The sequence below is a fragment of the Zea mays genome, chromosome 10 (assembly GCF_902167145.1).
Source record: "Zea mays cultivar B73 chromosome 10, Zm-B73-REFERENCE-NAM-5.0, whole genome shotgun sequence".
Taxonomy (NCBI): domain Eukaryota; kingdom Viridiplantae; phylum Streptophyta; class Magnoliopsida; order Poales; family Poaceae; genus Zea; species Zea mays.
In genome coordinates this window covers 20,060,094-20,077,155 of record NC_050105.1, presented here as the reverse complement: position 1 = coordinate 20,077,155, position 17,062 = coordinate 20,060,094, and the positions used below count along the sequence as shown (strand labels likewise).

The 17,062-nt window shown below is 42.3% G+C and overlaps 1 protein-coding gene across 1 annotated transcript; it reads left to right on the top strand.

The window, feature by feature from the left end:
• Positions 1-4,845: 4,845 nt before the first annotated feature.
• LOC103640927 (lysine-specific demethylase JMJ705) lies at positions 4,846-15,999 on the top strand. Its single transcript, XM_020545573.2, has 7 exons — positions 4,846-5,904; positions 9,929-10,007; positions 10,106-10,173; positions 10,514-10,664; positions 11,034-11,695; positions 12,495-13,142; positions 13,771-15,999. The coding sequence occupies exons 1-7, from the start codon at positions 5,040-5,042 to the stop codon at positions 15,543-15,545; spliced, it is 4,248 nt and encodes a 1,415-aa protein (XP_020401162.1). The 5' UTR covers positions 4,846-5,039; the 3' UTR covers positions 15,546-15,999.
• Positions 16,000-17,062: the final 1,063 nt, after the last annotated feature.

Below are 17,062 nucleotides of genomic sequence, written 5' to 3'. Positions count from 1 at the left end.
CCCTACTCTCTTCACTTAACCAATCGCTAAAGACTTGTTTATATGCCAAATTTATGTGGATGATATTATATTTGGGTCTACTAACAAATCCTCTTGTGAAGAGTTTAGTAGGATTATGGTACAGAAATTCGAGATGTCAATAATGGGGGAGTTGAAGTATTTCCTTGTATTTCAAATCAAGCAACTCCAAGAGGGCACCTTTATATGCCAAACTAAGTACATTCAAGACATACTCAAGAAGTTTGGGATGAAGAATGCCAAACCCATCAAGTCACCCATCGGAACAAATGGGCATCTCGACCTCGACACGGGAGGTAAATCCGTAGATCAAAAGGTATACCGGTCGATGATAGGATCTTTACTCTACTTATGCGCTTCACGACCAGATATTATGCTTTCTGTATGCATGTATGCAAGGTTCCAGGCAAATCCTAAGGAAGTTCACCTTAGGACCGTGAAAAGAATCATGAGATATTTAGTTTACACTCCTAAGTTTGGGCTTTGGTACCCCAAGGGGTCTACCTTTGATTTAATTGGGTATTCCGATGCCGATTATGCCGGATGTAAAATTGACAGGAAGAGCACATCAGGGACTTGTCAGTTTCTAGGAAGATCCCTGGTGTCTTGGGCTTCAAAGAAATAAAACTCAGTAGCTCTTTCCATCGCCGAAGCCGAGTATATTGCTGCAGGCCATTGTCGTGCACAATTACTCTGGATGAGGCAAACCCTAAGGGGCTATGGCTATAAGTTGAGTAAAGTCCCTCTCCTATGTGATAATGAGAGTGCAATCCACATAGCGGATAATCCCATTGAGCACAACCGCACTAAGCACATAGACATCCGATATCACTTTTTGAGAGATCACCAACAAAAGGGGGATATCAAAATTGCTTATGTTAGCACCCACAACCAATTAGTCGATATCTTTACCAAGCCCCTAGATGAAAAGACTTTTAGCAAACTTAGGAATGAGCTAAATATTCTCGATTCTCGGAACTTTTACTAAAACATTGCACATATTGCTAATTTATATACCTTTGATCATGTCTCTTTCCTTTGGTACAAATGCATATTTCTTATTCTTCTTGTGCCAAAGCTAAGACTAATGTGCTTCCATGAGTATTTTTGTGATTAGTCTTAGATTGAAAGGGAAATGGAGTATTCGGCAAAGGCAAGGCTTCCACTACAACTCTGTCGGTATCACTTATCCTTTGCCCTCCTCATAAACTTTCACTCATATCCTTTTACCGAAGGAGGAGAAAATAGGCCCAAAGGGGGAGAATTAAAGGCCTCTCAAGTTTCTTCATTTTTGGTGATCAATGCCAAAGGAGGAGAAACTAATAGGCCCAAAGCAAAAGGACCGCATCACCACCCTGTTCTTCAAAAACTATTTCACAAAGGGGGAGAAGTTATTCAAATTACAAAACCCCTCTTGACAGCTAAGAGGAGAACTTCTTCAGGGAGAGCTTTTATTTAGCTAAAGGAAAACATTTGAAACAGGGGGAGAATTTTCAAAATCTTGAAAATGCCTTTTGAAATCATATTCTTATCCATTGGCTATTTGCAAAAGAATTTGAAAAGCTTTTTCCAAAAATTTGCAAAAACAACCTATATGGTGCAAATGTGGTCCAAAATGTTAAACTAGAAGAAACCAATCATATATACTTAGAAAAACTTTCAATTGGTTTAACTCGAAGTGACTTATGCACATTTGTCAAAATTGCAAACTAAGTTACATTCCTACACTTTGTATTTTGCTTTGGTTTGTGTTGGCATCAATCACCAAAAAGGGGGAGATTGAAAGGAAAATGGCCTCAACATTTCCTATAATCGATTTTGGTGTTTGACGACCATCACAAACCTTATGGACTAACTAGTTTGCCCAGATTAATCATTTGTCAGGTGGATAAGTTCATCTACAACAATTCTAAGCCGACTATCCGGAATACTGTAGATTATTTCGGATAGGAGAAGCTTTTTGGAAAAACACCTATGCGCGGACCGTCCGGGCCCTTGCGGCGGACCGTCCGCGACGCCAGGATGAGCCTCGGACAGGAACACTGCAAAAACACAAGTTAACACTACGGACCGTCCGATGGAGAAGCGACCACCATCCGAGACCAAGCGCGAACCGTCCGGCCTCCGGCGTGGACTATCCGGTCGTTGAAAAACCAGAAAAACCTGAAGGTGACGGGTTCAGTAAAATGTATTTTTAGCGTCCTTGCGAACCGTCCGGGGTGCACGACTGGACCGTCCGTGACTGCTTTATCTGACATCTGACGACGCATTAAATGCACTATAGCCGTTGATATAGCCGTTACTACTGACCGTTGCGATTTCAGCTGTTGATTTTTAGGGGCGGACCGTCCGGACCAGGAGCGCGGACCGTCCGCGGTCGGTAGAAAAGGAGCAACAACTAGGAAGTGGTTGGAGGCTATAAATACAACCCCAACCACCTCCATTCACATCATCCAAGCCTCTCATTCACTCTCATTCAATACAAGAGCATTCACTTCAACCAAAGAAACATTCAAGCTTCCAAATCTCTCCAAATTCCATAATTGTGACTAGTGATCATTAATGATTAGTGACTTGAGAGAGTGTGATTTTGTGTCTTTTCATATTGCTCTTGTTTCTTGGCTTTTAATCATGTTTTCTTCATCTCTTTCTCAACCTTCTTAGTGAATTGTAAAGTAAGCGAGAGACACATAATTGTGTGGTGATCCTTGCGGGGTCTTAGTGACCCGCGTGATTAAGGAGAAGCACTCAACTGGTCTAAGCGACCGATTGAGAGAGGGAAAGGGTTGGAATAGACCTGGCCTTTGTGGCCTCCTCAACGGGGACTAGGTTCTTTGGAATTGAACCTCGATAAACAAATCATCGTGTTCATTTGTGTTAATCTCCACTCGATTTGTTTCCCCTCCCTTCCTCTCTCTAAAGTTCCCTTGCTCATATTGATTTGAGTTGGCTCCCTAAGTTATCTGCATTGATTGAGCAACTCCTAGCAAGGAGAACTATCTTCCGCACTCCGAATTATTTCTAACACTAACCCCGGGCATAGTGCATGTTCAAAGTTTGTAAATTTCAGGTTTTGCCTATTCACCCCCTCTAGACGTCTTTCATTTATGTTAAATACTTTTGTCACACTCTAATATGTGTGTGATGGGTAATGAATAAAGTGTGAACAACATGTTGTGAACTTTATTACTTTGATACAATGTAAAGTGAACTTGTGAGCCATATGAGTTGCGATCTTACAATTGATCCTAGATGATGTTTGCATAGTTGTGTTGAGCCGTGTGAGTTGTGTTATATGGAGAGAAGGATAGTGGGGTGTTATGCATGTGTGAGTGTGTCACTACCGGGTGGGGCTAGGGCGAGAAGGTGATGGACACAAAATACATGTATATTACATAGTCACCAATGTTTTGGTGGGTAGTCCATGGGGACATGACCGACGATTCATTAGAACCTTAAGAACTTACATAGTTGAAAAACCCGCTAGCTGACATGGCATGCTAACTAACTTTTCTTAAGGACATCACAAACGAATATATGGGGCAACGAAGGAGGGCTCTTGGGCACTATTGAGTTAGGGGTGGTTCTAGGGCACTTCCTTAACTCCACTATGGCTTTTTGAGGGTTGCAATCCAAGTTGGCAAGATACTTGTTACTGATGTTCATCAACCTTTTCTCTTGGTACTTAGAATCTAGGATGCGATGGTACTCACTATCTATATCCATCAACTTCATTTAGGGTTCAAGTTCTTGGCCCTTTCATCACACCAAGGAGGACGAGGATAAAAAAGTTACTTGATTTGACTTAACAATGAGGTTATCAAAAGTTTAAACAAGGTGAGATTTTTGTGTCCTAACACCTTTCTCCTTTTCCATGCTTGCATATCATCCTTCCTCTCATAGTTTTTTTCCATCTTGGCTCTTAACTACATATCTAGTGCTTAAACATTCTATGTAGCCAACCCTATATATCTCAAAGTACATCACTATAAGGTCATTCTCAATAGGAGTTTCATGAGAGATTTCATGACAATAATTAGTACGCCACATATGATTTTTGATGACATAACACTATATTTATTATGAATTAGGTGAAACTAGTTTCATTACCATAAAACTATGCCAACTCGTTTCCAAGGTATTGGGAAGCGCGTGAAACCACCATTGAAAGCAATTTGTTTCATTTCCATGCATTTTATTTATTCCTATTGGTTATTTAGATACAATATTTAAGTCACACATTAGCCTATAAAATTATGTCATGAAACTCTTCACTACAAGAACATATTTTATTCTTTATTTCACCTTACTCTTATTGACGAGGCAACATTGAAAAAAGTGAGATGAAACTATCACTAAGAATGATCTAAATAAGATCACATCCTACTAGTATTATCGGTGTCGATTCTAGAAAGTTGCTACATATCACTCTACCTCCTCATTCGCTTTAATTGGAGATTTCATAGTCACCCTTCAAAGATAGATTTGGAGTATCAATCAATAGATTCGGAGATTAATATAACTGCTCTTTCCAACTATTTTTAGGGAGTGTTTGATTTTAGGGACTAATTTTTTAGTCCTTCCATTTTAGTCACTAAATTATTAAATACGAAAAATAAAAAAATTAAATTTTTATTTTTCTTATTTAATAATTTAGATACTAAAACAAAATAAAATGGAGATAATAAAAATTAGTGCTTAAAAACTAAACACCGGGCTAAACTTTTTAAACGCTACATTTCTGAAAAAAATATCAAATTCCGTCTCTACTCCTCCAAAGGCGCAAAAAATATAAAAATTAAAAAAATTCTCCGTCCTCTCGTCTAATCCCTGTCTCTCTCCTTGGAAGTCCCCTTTCTCTCCTCACTACCTCAAAGCAGCAGCAAACAAGCCAGCGCCCGCTGCAGCAAGCTCGAAGCAGCAGTCAGCGACACCAAATTCCCCGAATCTCCCCTCCCAAATGCGAGTCCTCGACTGAGGAAGCCCTTCCCGACCTCTTCGTGGTCCCCGCCGCGGCTATCATGCCGCCGCCGGCGGTGGAGACGCCGGAGTGGCTGCGCAACCTGCCCGTGGCACCGGAGTTCCGCCCCACCGCCGCCGAGTTCGCGGACCCCATCGCCTATATACTCAAGATCGAGCCTGAGGCCTCCCGCTACGGCATCTGCAAGATCGTGCCTCCCCTCGCGCCGCCGCCACGGGAGGCCACGGTCGAGCGCCTCAAGGCCTCCTTCGCTGCCAATGCGGCCTCCACCACCGCCGGCGACGTCGAGGCCCCTGCACCCACCTTCCCGACGCGGCTGCAACAGGTGGGCTTCTCCGCCAAGAATCGACGCCCCGCGAGCCGCCGCGTCTGGGAGAGCGGCGAGCGGTACACGCTGGAGGCCTTCCGCGCCAAGGCCCGCGACATCGAGATTCCGAGGCACGCGGTGCCGCCCAAACACGCGACGCACCTCCAGCTGGAGGCGCTCTTCTGGGGCGCCTGCGCCGCGAAGCCGTTCAACGTCGAGTACGGCAACGACATGCCGGGCTCCGGCTTTGCGGCGCCGGAGGAGCTGAGCCTCGACCTGGAGGGCGCTGGAGGCAATGCGACCCTTGCAGCGAGGGACGTTGGGGAGACGGAGTGGAACATGCGGTTGGCCCCTCGTGCTCGAGGCTCGCTGCTGCAGCCGATGGGCCGGGATGTGGCCGGCGTGACGACGCCGATGCTGTATGTTGCGATGCTGTACAGCTGGTTCGCGTGGCACGTGGAGGACCACGAGCTACACAGCCTCAACTACCTCCACTTCGGCAAGTCCAAGACCTGGTACGGCGTGCCACGGGATGCCATGCTCGCCTTCGAGGACGCCGTCCGCGTGCACGGCTACGCCGACGACCTCAACGCCATCAGTGCGTGTGCCCTGCCTCTTTTTGACCCTTCTACTATGCTATGCTTTGGTTCCTTGGATAGATGTGCATCATTTAGTCTTTTCTGCTTTTTTCTTTACTGGCAAAGTCAAAACTTTTTCTCCAGTACCGTTGTCTATATGCCACTGTTCCAAAACAGGTTTCAAAAAACCGAAATGGTATTAGCAACTCCAAATGGCCCCTTTTACATTTAGAGTACCATGTAAATTAAGCAGAAATCAATGCCATAATGCAAGTTTTTGACTGTAATGGAATTTAAGGAAGAGAATGAATCAATCAGTTCAAGGGCAGGCTTGGTACAGTGGTGAAACCTGTCTCATTAAGTCACCAGGGCACAAAGCAGTCTCTCCACATTTGCGGGGAGAGGCTTGTTTTGGTTTATCTATTTTTCAGACCTCACTTTGGCCTTGTTCGGTTGCATCTGGATCGAAGGGGAGTGAGGGGTAATAAATCCCCTTCTCTTCAATTTTGATAAATTGAATAGCAAGGGGATCCCTCCCCAAGGATCTCCTCCATTTCCCTGTCCACCAAACCAGCCTTAAGAGAGGGATTTAATCTCCTCCAATCCCCTTTGAAGCCCTCATGTGGGAGCTTCCGTCACTGGGTCTGCCCTTTTAATAAATGAATCAGCTCACCATTCTGGGTACCTGGAGGTTCTGATTGGACTATTGATTAAACTTGAACTCTGATTTGAGTAGCAAATTTGATCAGGATATGACACGGTACTTCCTGTCTTCCTCACCAGGCAGCGAATTTAAGGGTACATGGGTGGGGTGTGCTTTTACAAGAGAAGTAAAGTCAAATTTTTTCTTACTAATCTCTACTTCAGAAGCATACTGCATGTACAAAGATGTGCACATCATTGTGGATTTGAGGCTCTTGTTTCCCCCAGCACTTTTTTTTTTGTTTCTTGCTTGGACGTTTTTAATGGAGTTCTTCATAACTAGTCTTGGTTTTTGGGTTTTCTACTTGATGAGCGAAGTGAAAACTTTTTCTGCAGAGCAACAGCAATGTGCCAAAAAAAAGGAAAGCTAGTTTGTCAGGAGCTTCAAATGCGCATTCTGGCATTATAGTGGCATATAAACCAAGCAGAAGTTAGTACTATTTTTAGCACAAAACCTTTGGCTGAAGAAAACTTATATACTTTGTTTTTCCTTTTTGTTGGGCACTGTGCCAAAATAGTGACGTGCAAAAGGAAACAATGTTAAGTGATGTCATGGCATATCATGCTGAAGTTCTTGAACTTAGTTTCTATGTTGTTTACTTACTAAACATGTACTCCTTCCAGTCACATATTTGACACATTAGATTTTTGGTAGTCCTCGATGTGTGTCTTGGAGCACTAATTTCTTTTAGAATAGATTCATAAAATACTTCAAATATAAGAGACTGTTGGAAGGAGTGAAAACCCTAACCCTTGAGTGGATTGAGTATTAAATATATATTAGATTACATGGGTTGGGCTGTAGGCCCATAATATTTAGACAGAAAATACATAGTCTAACACCCTTGCCAGCAAAACTCTAGCTATGGCAGATGTTGAGACTGGATCAAAACTCTGAGAACAACGAGGAGGGAAGAACCTTAATGAAGATGTCGGTAAACTGCGAGCTCGTCGGGACATGATGATCGCGGACGTCCTCGACAACAACGCGCTCATGGACAAAGTGAAGATCGATCTCAACATGCTTCGTGCGCTGGTGTTGGATGGAGTTGACGGAGAGGTAGATGGTACTTACGTTGTCGCAATAGATAAGCGTACTCCTAGTGAGGGGGTTGTGAAGCTCCTGGAGGAGCTGGCATAGCCAGCTTGCCTCAACTACTCCATCAGCGTCAGTCCGATACTCCTTAGCACTGGAGCGGGAGACCATGGGCTAGCGCTTGGAGGACCAGATTTGAGGTTGGCCCCAAGAAACACTGCATAGCTGGAGGTGGACCAGGATGTGTCCGGGCAACTGGCCCAGTCAATGTCAGTGTAGATGACCAACTAATGTGTGGAGGACCGTCGAAGATGGAGCCCGTAGTCGACAAAACCCTAGAGGTACCTAAGGATCCGCTTGACCATGCTCAGGTGCGGCTCTCGGGGATCATGCATGTAGAGACAGACCTGCTCGACAATGTAGCGATGTCGTGTCGAGTGAAGGTGAGATACTGGAGAGCGTTGACAAGATTGCGATAGGCAGTGGGGTCGCTGACAGGGGCACCGTCGCCAAAGACCTTGGTCTACGTGTCCATTGGTGTCACACATGACTTGCAGTCCAACATGGTTCCAAAAGGGCGGCGGCAGGGGCAACAACGGCAGCCCAATGGTGAGGAAGGGGTGAGGAGGGGGGGGGGCAGGCTGGCCATGGCCTCGACAGTGGTTGGAGAAGCCCGACGACGGCCAGCAGGGGCAGGCGGCGGCTAGGGGACGAGGGAGAGAAGCCTAACTTGATACCATGTTGGAAGGAGTAAATACCCTAACCCTTGAGTGAGCTGAATATAACATATATATCAGTTTACATGGGCTGGGCTCTAGGCCCATAACATTTAGACAGAAAAGACATAGTCTAACAGAGACCTTGCAAATGCTTTGACTTTTGAGTACAAATTTACACATATAACCTACACACTGTCAAACTAAATAATCTAACAATTATTGATGTTTATAGTTTTTAAGTTCGAACAGACCTTGTCCTAAACAACAAGTTTTTGTGCTTGGATGGAGTAACTCGCTTTGATGGATATTGGGCAGCAGCAGTTGCGCAGCAGCTGCACTTACTGAAATGTAAGGCTGTAACAACAAATTAGATTGTGTTCTAGTTCGTTCGAATTTTGGTCATTTTGATTTGACAATTCACTTAGCTTGGGAGGCCAGGTAGTATACCCAAGAAGGACACCTTCCGTTTTTTGGGATCGATGCTACAGAGAGATGGTGATATTGATAAAGATGTTAGCCATAGAATCAAAGTGGGGTGGATGAAATGACATCAATCATTGGGAGTCCTATGTGACAAGAGAGTGCCACAGAAGCTGAAAGGTAAATTCTACAAGATGGCGATTAGGCCTACTATGTTATATGGGACTGAGTGTTGGCCTACTAAGAGATGACATATCCAACAACTAAGTGTCGCAGATATGCTTATGTTGCGTTGGATATGTAGGCACACAAGATTGGACCGAGTGAGAAACGATGACATACACGATCGGCTAGGAGTAGCGCCAATTGAAGAAAATCTTATTCTACACCGGTTGAGATGGTTTGGGCATGTCCACCGAAGATCCCCAGAGGCACCAGTGCACAGAGGCATCATAAGATGGGACAATAATGTGAAGAGAGGTAGAGGACGGCCAAACTTGACATGGGAGGAGGCAATCAAAAGGGACTTGAAGGAATGGAAGATCCCAAAGGAGCTGTGTTTGGATAGAAGTGCTTGGAAAGAAGCTATCCACGTGCCCGAACCGTGATTATGCCTTTTCCCTTTTAGTTCTCTCAAAAGCTTTTTCCCCTCCTCTTCCTCTTTCTTTCTCTTTTTGGTGACTTCTTGTTGGGTTTCAACTCTAGCCTACCTCAACTTGTTTGGGACTAAAAGACTATGTCGATGTTGATGTGATGCTGTTTGGTTCAGCAGTTTTACTCCATTGTCAGATTGCAGTGTGAACTGTTTACGTTGTTCATGTTTGGTTTTGATGAGCTGTAAATGGATTGCATAATATCTAATACCAGTCTGGTTGAAGAAAAAGTTGACCAGCTCTGGTTGAGTTTTTTTATACATATCCAATGGAGACATCCAGAGCCACTGATGCATAGCAGAATCCTAAGGCACATCAGTAATGCAAGGAGACTAGGAAAGGCAGGGATCAACTGATCCTGACATGCTGTTTTGGAAAACTGATGAAAGATCAATTATTTATTAGGGGTGTTTGATAGTAATTAGCCTTAGTCTTATTCTTTAAGTATGAATGCTTCAGTTTTCTTCACTCTAAAGAAAAAAAAGCTTGCTGATGGATTGCTTATCTGGTGCAGTGGCCTTTCAAATACTAAATGAAAAGACAACTGTCTTGTCTCCTGAAGTGCTTCTTTCTGCTGGAGTTCCTTGCTGCAGGTGTTACTGCATTTCTTAACTATTATTTTTGTGGCATTTTTGTTGGCCATTATTTTGAGTATTGGGTATAATGATTGATAGATACTTCTCCAAAGCAGATTGGTTCAAAACCCTGGTGAATTTGTTATCACATTCCCTGGAGCTTATCATTCTGGTTTTAGCCATGGTAAGCCATCTAATACATCCATATTCGTATATTGCACTTATTGGGTTAGCAAAATGTTCTCAAATCGCTGTCAAAATTAAAAAGTTCCTTGAACTAGCTATCTGGTTGCTCCTGTATGCTACATGTGGTCCAGTCCTTTCACTGACTAGTGTTTAGACTATAATTTTCACTTAACATATCAAGTGAAATGCTAACCTTGCAATTCCATATTTATGATACAGTGTTCATGTTCATGCATATTTTCTTATACTTTCAGTATCTTGCTGAAATCACTCACAGTTGCACATGGAACATCTCTGAATGCAACAATTCATTTTATTTCACTATCCATGTTTTATAGGATTTAATTGTGGAGAAGCAACAAACATTGCTACACCTTGCTGGTTGCAAGTGGCTAAAGAAGCTGCAATCAGGAGGGCTTCCACAAATTCAGGCCCAATGGTGTCTCATTATCAGCTGCTTTATGAGCTAGCACTGTCATTACATCTAAGGTTTGCCTGCAGTAAATATGATTTCAATTGTTGTTATACGACTTTTCAATTGTCCATGAATATTGGAGAGGATGCCATCCAAATTATCTGATCTCAGTTTTTTTCTTGAATACTCATGAGATGTGTATCATTGCATTAAGGAGATAAATAAATCACAACACACCCACCATTGTGTGTGTGTCTCTCTCCCTCCCACACACCACATTCTCTCAGGATGTATTCATTGTAGTATTATCTATTTCTGAACTAGAGAGGCCAGTTACATCACAGCATCTAAAAAATGGATATCAAATAGCAGTTCTGTTTGTGTAATTCTCTGGGTCATCATGTTACTGGAGATTGAATCTAGACAATATTTTCCTTTTATAGGGAGCCTAAGAATTCTCATATGCCTAGAAGCTCTCGTCTAAGGGACAAGAAGAAGAATGAAGGTGAAAGAATGATCAAAGAAACATTTGTTGGAAGTGTGATAGAAAACAACAGTTTTCTGAGCACCCTTCTTGACAAGAGTTCTTGTATAATTATCCCGGAGATTGAATTTCCCCTTCCATCTGTTCCTACAACGAGGGCACCTGAAGTCTCTGATAAGCAAGGCTTGATTGCTGGTCCCTGTAGTATTAGCCAGCAAAAAGCTGAGGAAACTCTTGTTTATGGTGATGAAATTGATGAAATCAAAGAGGTTGAGAACATGAGTGAATCAACCACTTCCTCTGCATGTAACCAAAGAAAGTTCTACGAAACAAAATTTGGAATAGTTAGTAGTACTGCATTTTGCTTATCAACTTCAGATATTCAGATTGGAGTAATTGGAAAAGGTAGATCACATCAAGGAGGTGGGCTCTTAGATCAAGGGCGGTTGCCATGTGTTCAGTGTGGCATATTAAGCTATGCTTGTGTAGCTATCATTCAACCTAAAGAAGCGGCAGTCCAATATGTCATTTCTAGGGAGTGCATGTCATCAAGTGCAATACACAGAGAAATAATGGAATCGGATGATACCTCAAATCGAATGGTGATAGCTCATCAACAAGGTTAGCAAGACATGGATCAACTTGCACTATTAATGCCCGGTCCTCAAGATTTTCCTTTTACTTGATATCATTATCTAGCCTCCACCATTTCACATATTGGTTTTAAATAGTGACAGCGATAATGTTTCTCTTAGATCTGGTATATGCATTCTAATATTAGTCCTATTTTATGCTTCTGGTCAAATGGTTGGTAAAAGCAGAAATTTCATAAATCTACAGCTATGTCATTCACTTGTGCATCATAAAAGGTGATCGATCTTCCATTTTTTCTTGTTAGTAACCCTTCCAGTCACAACTCAATATCTAGTCAATTTTGACATTGAAGCTGCTGACAAAACATAACTTTTATATGGATGAACCTACCAGATAATAATTCATATTCTCAATAAACAGTGTACTGTTTAAGTACTTTCTGATATACCTCATATTGACAATCGAAATGTCCATAAAATATTGATGGCCGAAGTTTCAATTGTTTGGCTGAATTATGTTTCTAATTTTAACAAGGATTTTCTTTTGAAATGAACTCTTGGGTGAATGTTTTAGTGAACTATATTAATTGTTTCTGAATCATTTATCGTTTTAGTTAGTTTAATTCAGTTGGCAACACTTTTCTCTGTGATGCTCAAGACTCAACAGCATATTTCTATTTTGTTTCTGTTGACGTCTTCACGCTTTCGTGATTGAACGGTATCAAAGTGTCATTGATTGTAATACTATTTTTTTTATTGTAATGAAATTATTCTTCTAGTGCATAGTTTGGAGGCCATCGTGTAAATATATCGTTTTTTTTCAACAGGATATGCTCATCAAACTGATGATAATACAATACAAAATGTGAGTGCAGCCCAAGTTTCTGATAGGTGTAGACAGCTATACAGCAGCAGCACCCATGGATGCACTTCCGCTCTTGGGCTTCTGGCTTCTGCTTATGAATCATCAGAATCTGATGAAGAAGCAGATGCACCTAACAATATATCAAACAATTGTGAAAACAATAATGCGGCAAATGGAGCCACAAATATTCAGTCCTCCAGAACATCAGTTCAGGATGAAAATACGAATTTGCAATTGTATGAAGAGGAAAATAACTCCAGAGCAATAGCATCTCTGATGCAACCAGTGGAGGATAAGAGTACTGCTATGACTCCTGTTAGTATGGAAACAAATATTATCCATCTAGCAGATCAGGGAGAGTCACTAACCTTCCATGAGCAGTGGCATGCGTATCTTGACTTTGATGATCTAACTGCATCAGGTGTAAAAGCCTCTCCGAATACTAGTTTGGGCACGGCTAAAGCTGCAATGAAAACAGATGCACTGACTTTGTTCAAGTACAGCAAGGATTCCTGCAGAATGCACGTGTTTTGTCTAGAACATGCTTTGGAAACTTGGACACGACTTGAACAAATTGGTGGTGCTAATATCATGCTCTTATGCCATCCAGGTAGTTGCACTTTCCATAATATCCACAAAATTATTTTTCCATTGCTCGTTAGTATTTCTCTTTGTATCCTGTTTACTTAGAATGATTAGTGGCAGTACAGTTTTAAATAAAAAACTCGACCAGAGGGAGGGATGTCCTCTGATTTTGGTCTTATCAAGTTTGTGCCAGCCTTCAAACCTGGACGGGTAATGGGGGTTTCATTGTCTCCTGGACCTCAACGCTCTAAGGCCGGCTCCAGCAGTGTGCGGATGAGGCCGCAGATGCATATTTTGTGCGACCGTATTCAACTATTCACGCTTCCAGCAGAGCGCAGATGAAGACATGCGAAATGAGCGCTCGGCCGTCTAGTACCGCATTTCTACGTGTTTCTCTCTCTTATGTGGGTGTAGATACTCATCTGTATGCGCGCTCTACTGGATGCACTCAATTTTTCCACGCTCGCATGCAGCCGCCGCCGACGCCACATGCTCCACATCCGCATGTGTATACTACTGGAGTCAGCCTAACCAGTGTAACACAGGAGATGTTGGCCTATTGCATTTTGATGATTATGGCAATGACAAAGTCCTAATCCTGCAATCTTTTGCAACTTGGAAATTTTTCATACTAATTCACAATGCATTTGCAGAATACCCTAGAGCAGAGTCAGCAGCAAAAGTTATAGCAGAAGAACTTGGTATGAAGCATGCCTGGAAAGATATCACTTTCAAAAAAGCAACACGTGAAGACACTGGAAGAATTCAATTGGCTCTTCAGGATGAAGATGCAGAACCTACGAGCAGTGACTGGGCAGTAAAAATGGGTATCAACATATATTACAGTGCCAAACAAAGCAAATCTCCACTTTACAGCAAGCAGGTACCATACAATTCTATCATTTACAAGGCATTTGCTCAGGAAAATCCAGACAGCTTCGCAGATGGACAGCGATCAAGCACAACAAAGAAAAAGGTAGCTGGATGGTGGTGTGGCAAAAAATGGATGTCAAACCAAGTTCATCCACTTTTAGCTTGTGAACAGGTAGAACAGAATCATGAAACAGTTTACAGCAAAACGATGTTATCTGCTAGTTGTGACAGGATGCAAGAACAATCAACAAGATCTACTACCCTGATCAACCAAAATTCTTCAAAAAAGATAACCAGAAGAAAAGAGGGGGACTCTGTTGAGAAATCTAGAGGCAAAAAGAAGAGATGCAGTGCCAGTGCTTCTGATGAAGCTGCTTTGCACTGCAGTGTGTATGATCAGCCTGTAAATTCTGATAATCATGCCAAATATGAAGATGGAGATGAAAGTGTGGAAGCACGGAACACCCGACATCATCAACAATATGAATCGCTAAATAAAAAATCAAGTTTGAAGAGGCGAAAGGATAATAATAGAAGCAACAGCTTTCATGAGCTACACAAGGACAATGTTGACATTGACTGCAGGTTTGATACAGACGGCACTGAAAACACCTCAATAGGTGACTGGGATAATAGTCCACCACAAGGGGGTGATGTCAAAGCAGTGAAATCTGGTGCTCGATTGCTAGGCACTAAGAGGTTTAGCAAGGAGAAGGGAAGTAATGGTTTGTCAAATGTAAACAAGAAATTGGTAAAGATGGGTAAGAAAATTAGTACTAAGAAGCAAAAGAATGACAAAACAAATAGGCAGTTTCAAGAAAATCACAAAAAGGCTGACATTGTGGATTTGCTTCATGAAGATGATGGAGATGAAGGCACATACATAGACTGCAATGAAATTCGAAAACAAAAAACAGATGACGTGAGAGTAAAATCTAGAGGCAAAATGCAAAGTGGCAAGAAAAAAGTCAGCAGATGTCAGGCAAGTGATGGTTCGCACAATGGAGGCAAGGAAATGAAATTATCAAGTGACATAGAAGTGTGCAACAGAAGAGGAGATGGAACAACGGCAGCCAATTTTGAAGAAATTCCAAAAGAAAAGGCCGATGCTGTGAAAGTGAAACCCAAGATGCAAGGTGACAAGAAAAAAACCAGTAAACATCAGGCAGGCGATGGAGATAAAGGAGCAAAATTTTCTTGCGATATAGAAGGGTGTGACATGAGTTTCAGCACCCAGCATGACCTGTCGCTGCACAAGAGAGACATCTGTCCTGTCAAAGGATGCAAGAAGAAGTTCTTCTGCCATAAATACTTGCTCCAGCACCGCAAAGTGCACCTGGATGAAAGGCCGCTCATGTGCTCATTCCCAGGCTGCGCGAAGACATTCAAGTGGCCATGGGCGAGGACAGAGCACATGAGGGTGCATACAGGGGTGCGCCCGTACGCATGCACGGAACCTGGCTGCACCCAGACGTTCCGGTTTGTGTCGGACTTCAGCCGCCACAAGAGGAAGACTGGCCACTCGTGTGACAAGAAAAAGAAACGCGGCCTTTGACTGCTCGTGCACAAGTACAGGTTTCTTCTCTGACGGCGAGCGATCTGAAGGGGATGGATGCTAATCGAATAATTGCGCCAGGTTCCATTGTTTGCAGAATTAATCTGCATTAGGAGTCTAATTCATTTCATTGTTTATTACCGCTGCAACATAACAGCTCATTCACTGTCGCTTTAGGTCCAACTGACCTGCTGGTGACTGAGATTGTACCATGTCAATTGTATCGTTCTTTCGTTCATACTTAGAAATCGGGAAGTTTCTGTTGACAGGAACGTTGGATTTAGTGTACGGCGCCTGTTATTAACATGCGTGTAATTCTGTACTGAAGTGCTCCTTTCTTATTTTTACATTTTTTAAAATCTGGAAGGAATTAGTGTACGGCGCCTGCTAGTTTTGATGTAGGATTCATTTGGCAGTTCTTGAAACGATTATCGCAAAAATAGAATCACTTGTTGGAAAGCTCTGGCTCACTGATTTGGATTCCATCATGGCTGGATACTGATAAGAAGCTACCTACATGAGTATTGTGTTACAGTATTGAGTATTTTTCAGGAAATTATATCCTTAACTTTCATGCAAATACACAACCAATCTCATGGTCGTTTCCAAGGAAAAACATGACCCATGTCATTAAAAATACACTTCACACAAAATCAATCAAGATCGCTTTCGAGGAAATATATGATCCATCTTATAAAAACAGAGACAAATATTGATAACACATAAGCTGCATCACTTGCGTTCATCTCCCTCTTCAATGTGATGTTAGACTAAACCAAAAATCTAATATGATGCGCGAATGCTTGTAATCATGTTGCTGAATATGACCTGTCGTTTCAGTACTTAAACAACTCACGTTTGCCTGAAATATTGATTTGTATATATAGTAAATAATTTGAAACAAAAAGGATGGAGCAACCATGTAAAGAAAAAAATGCAATCACAGAATTTCTTCAAGCAAAGCATAATGACACAGGGTTGTTTTGCCAAGGAACACGCCTAATCCAAAACAATTCAGTTTAGCAAAAGCACTATTACAAGATTAAAACATCTAGATATATGATATATTTGTTTATCTTGGTGCTTTGATTAGTTCGTTTCACTTAAAATCATCTTATGACCTATCAGACCGGTTAACATTTATTTCTGAACATTAACACGTTTTCTTAACAAACGCAGTAGAGCTACGTGTAATTATATTAAGAAGAAAAAACATAGGAGAGACAAGACTTGTCAACCCCTAATACAAAGGCCCATAGGCCAAGACTCCCTTGACAATAACACAACGTGCCACGCACACAGAGCAACATCACGACCAAAGCAACAACCAGTAGCCAAACTGCTAGGGTCCCCTAGGGAGCTGGCGCAGGAGGAGGTCTTGTAGAGCTGATGCACCAGCTAAGCACCAAGCACTGCCCTCCTCAATCACAACACTCCTAACTTGTTGGATGCAGGGTACAACCCCCTCAAACACACAAGCATTACAGTGCTTCCAAATCTCTCAAGCAACCAAAATA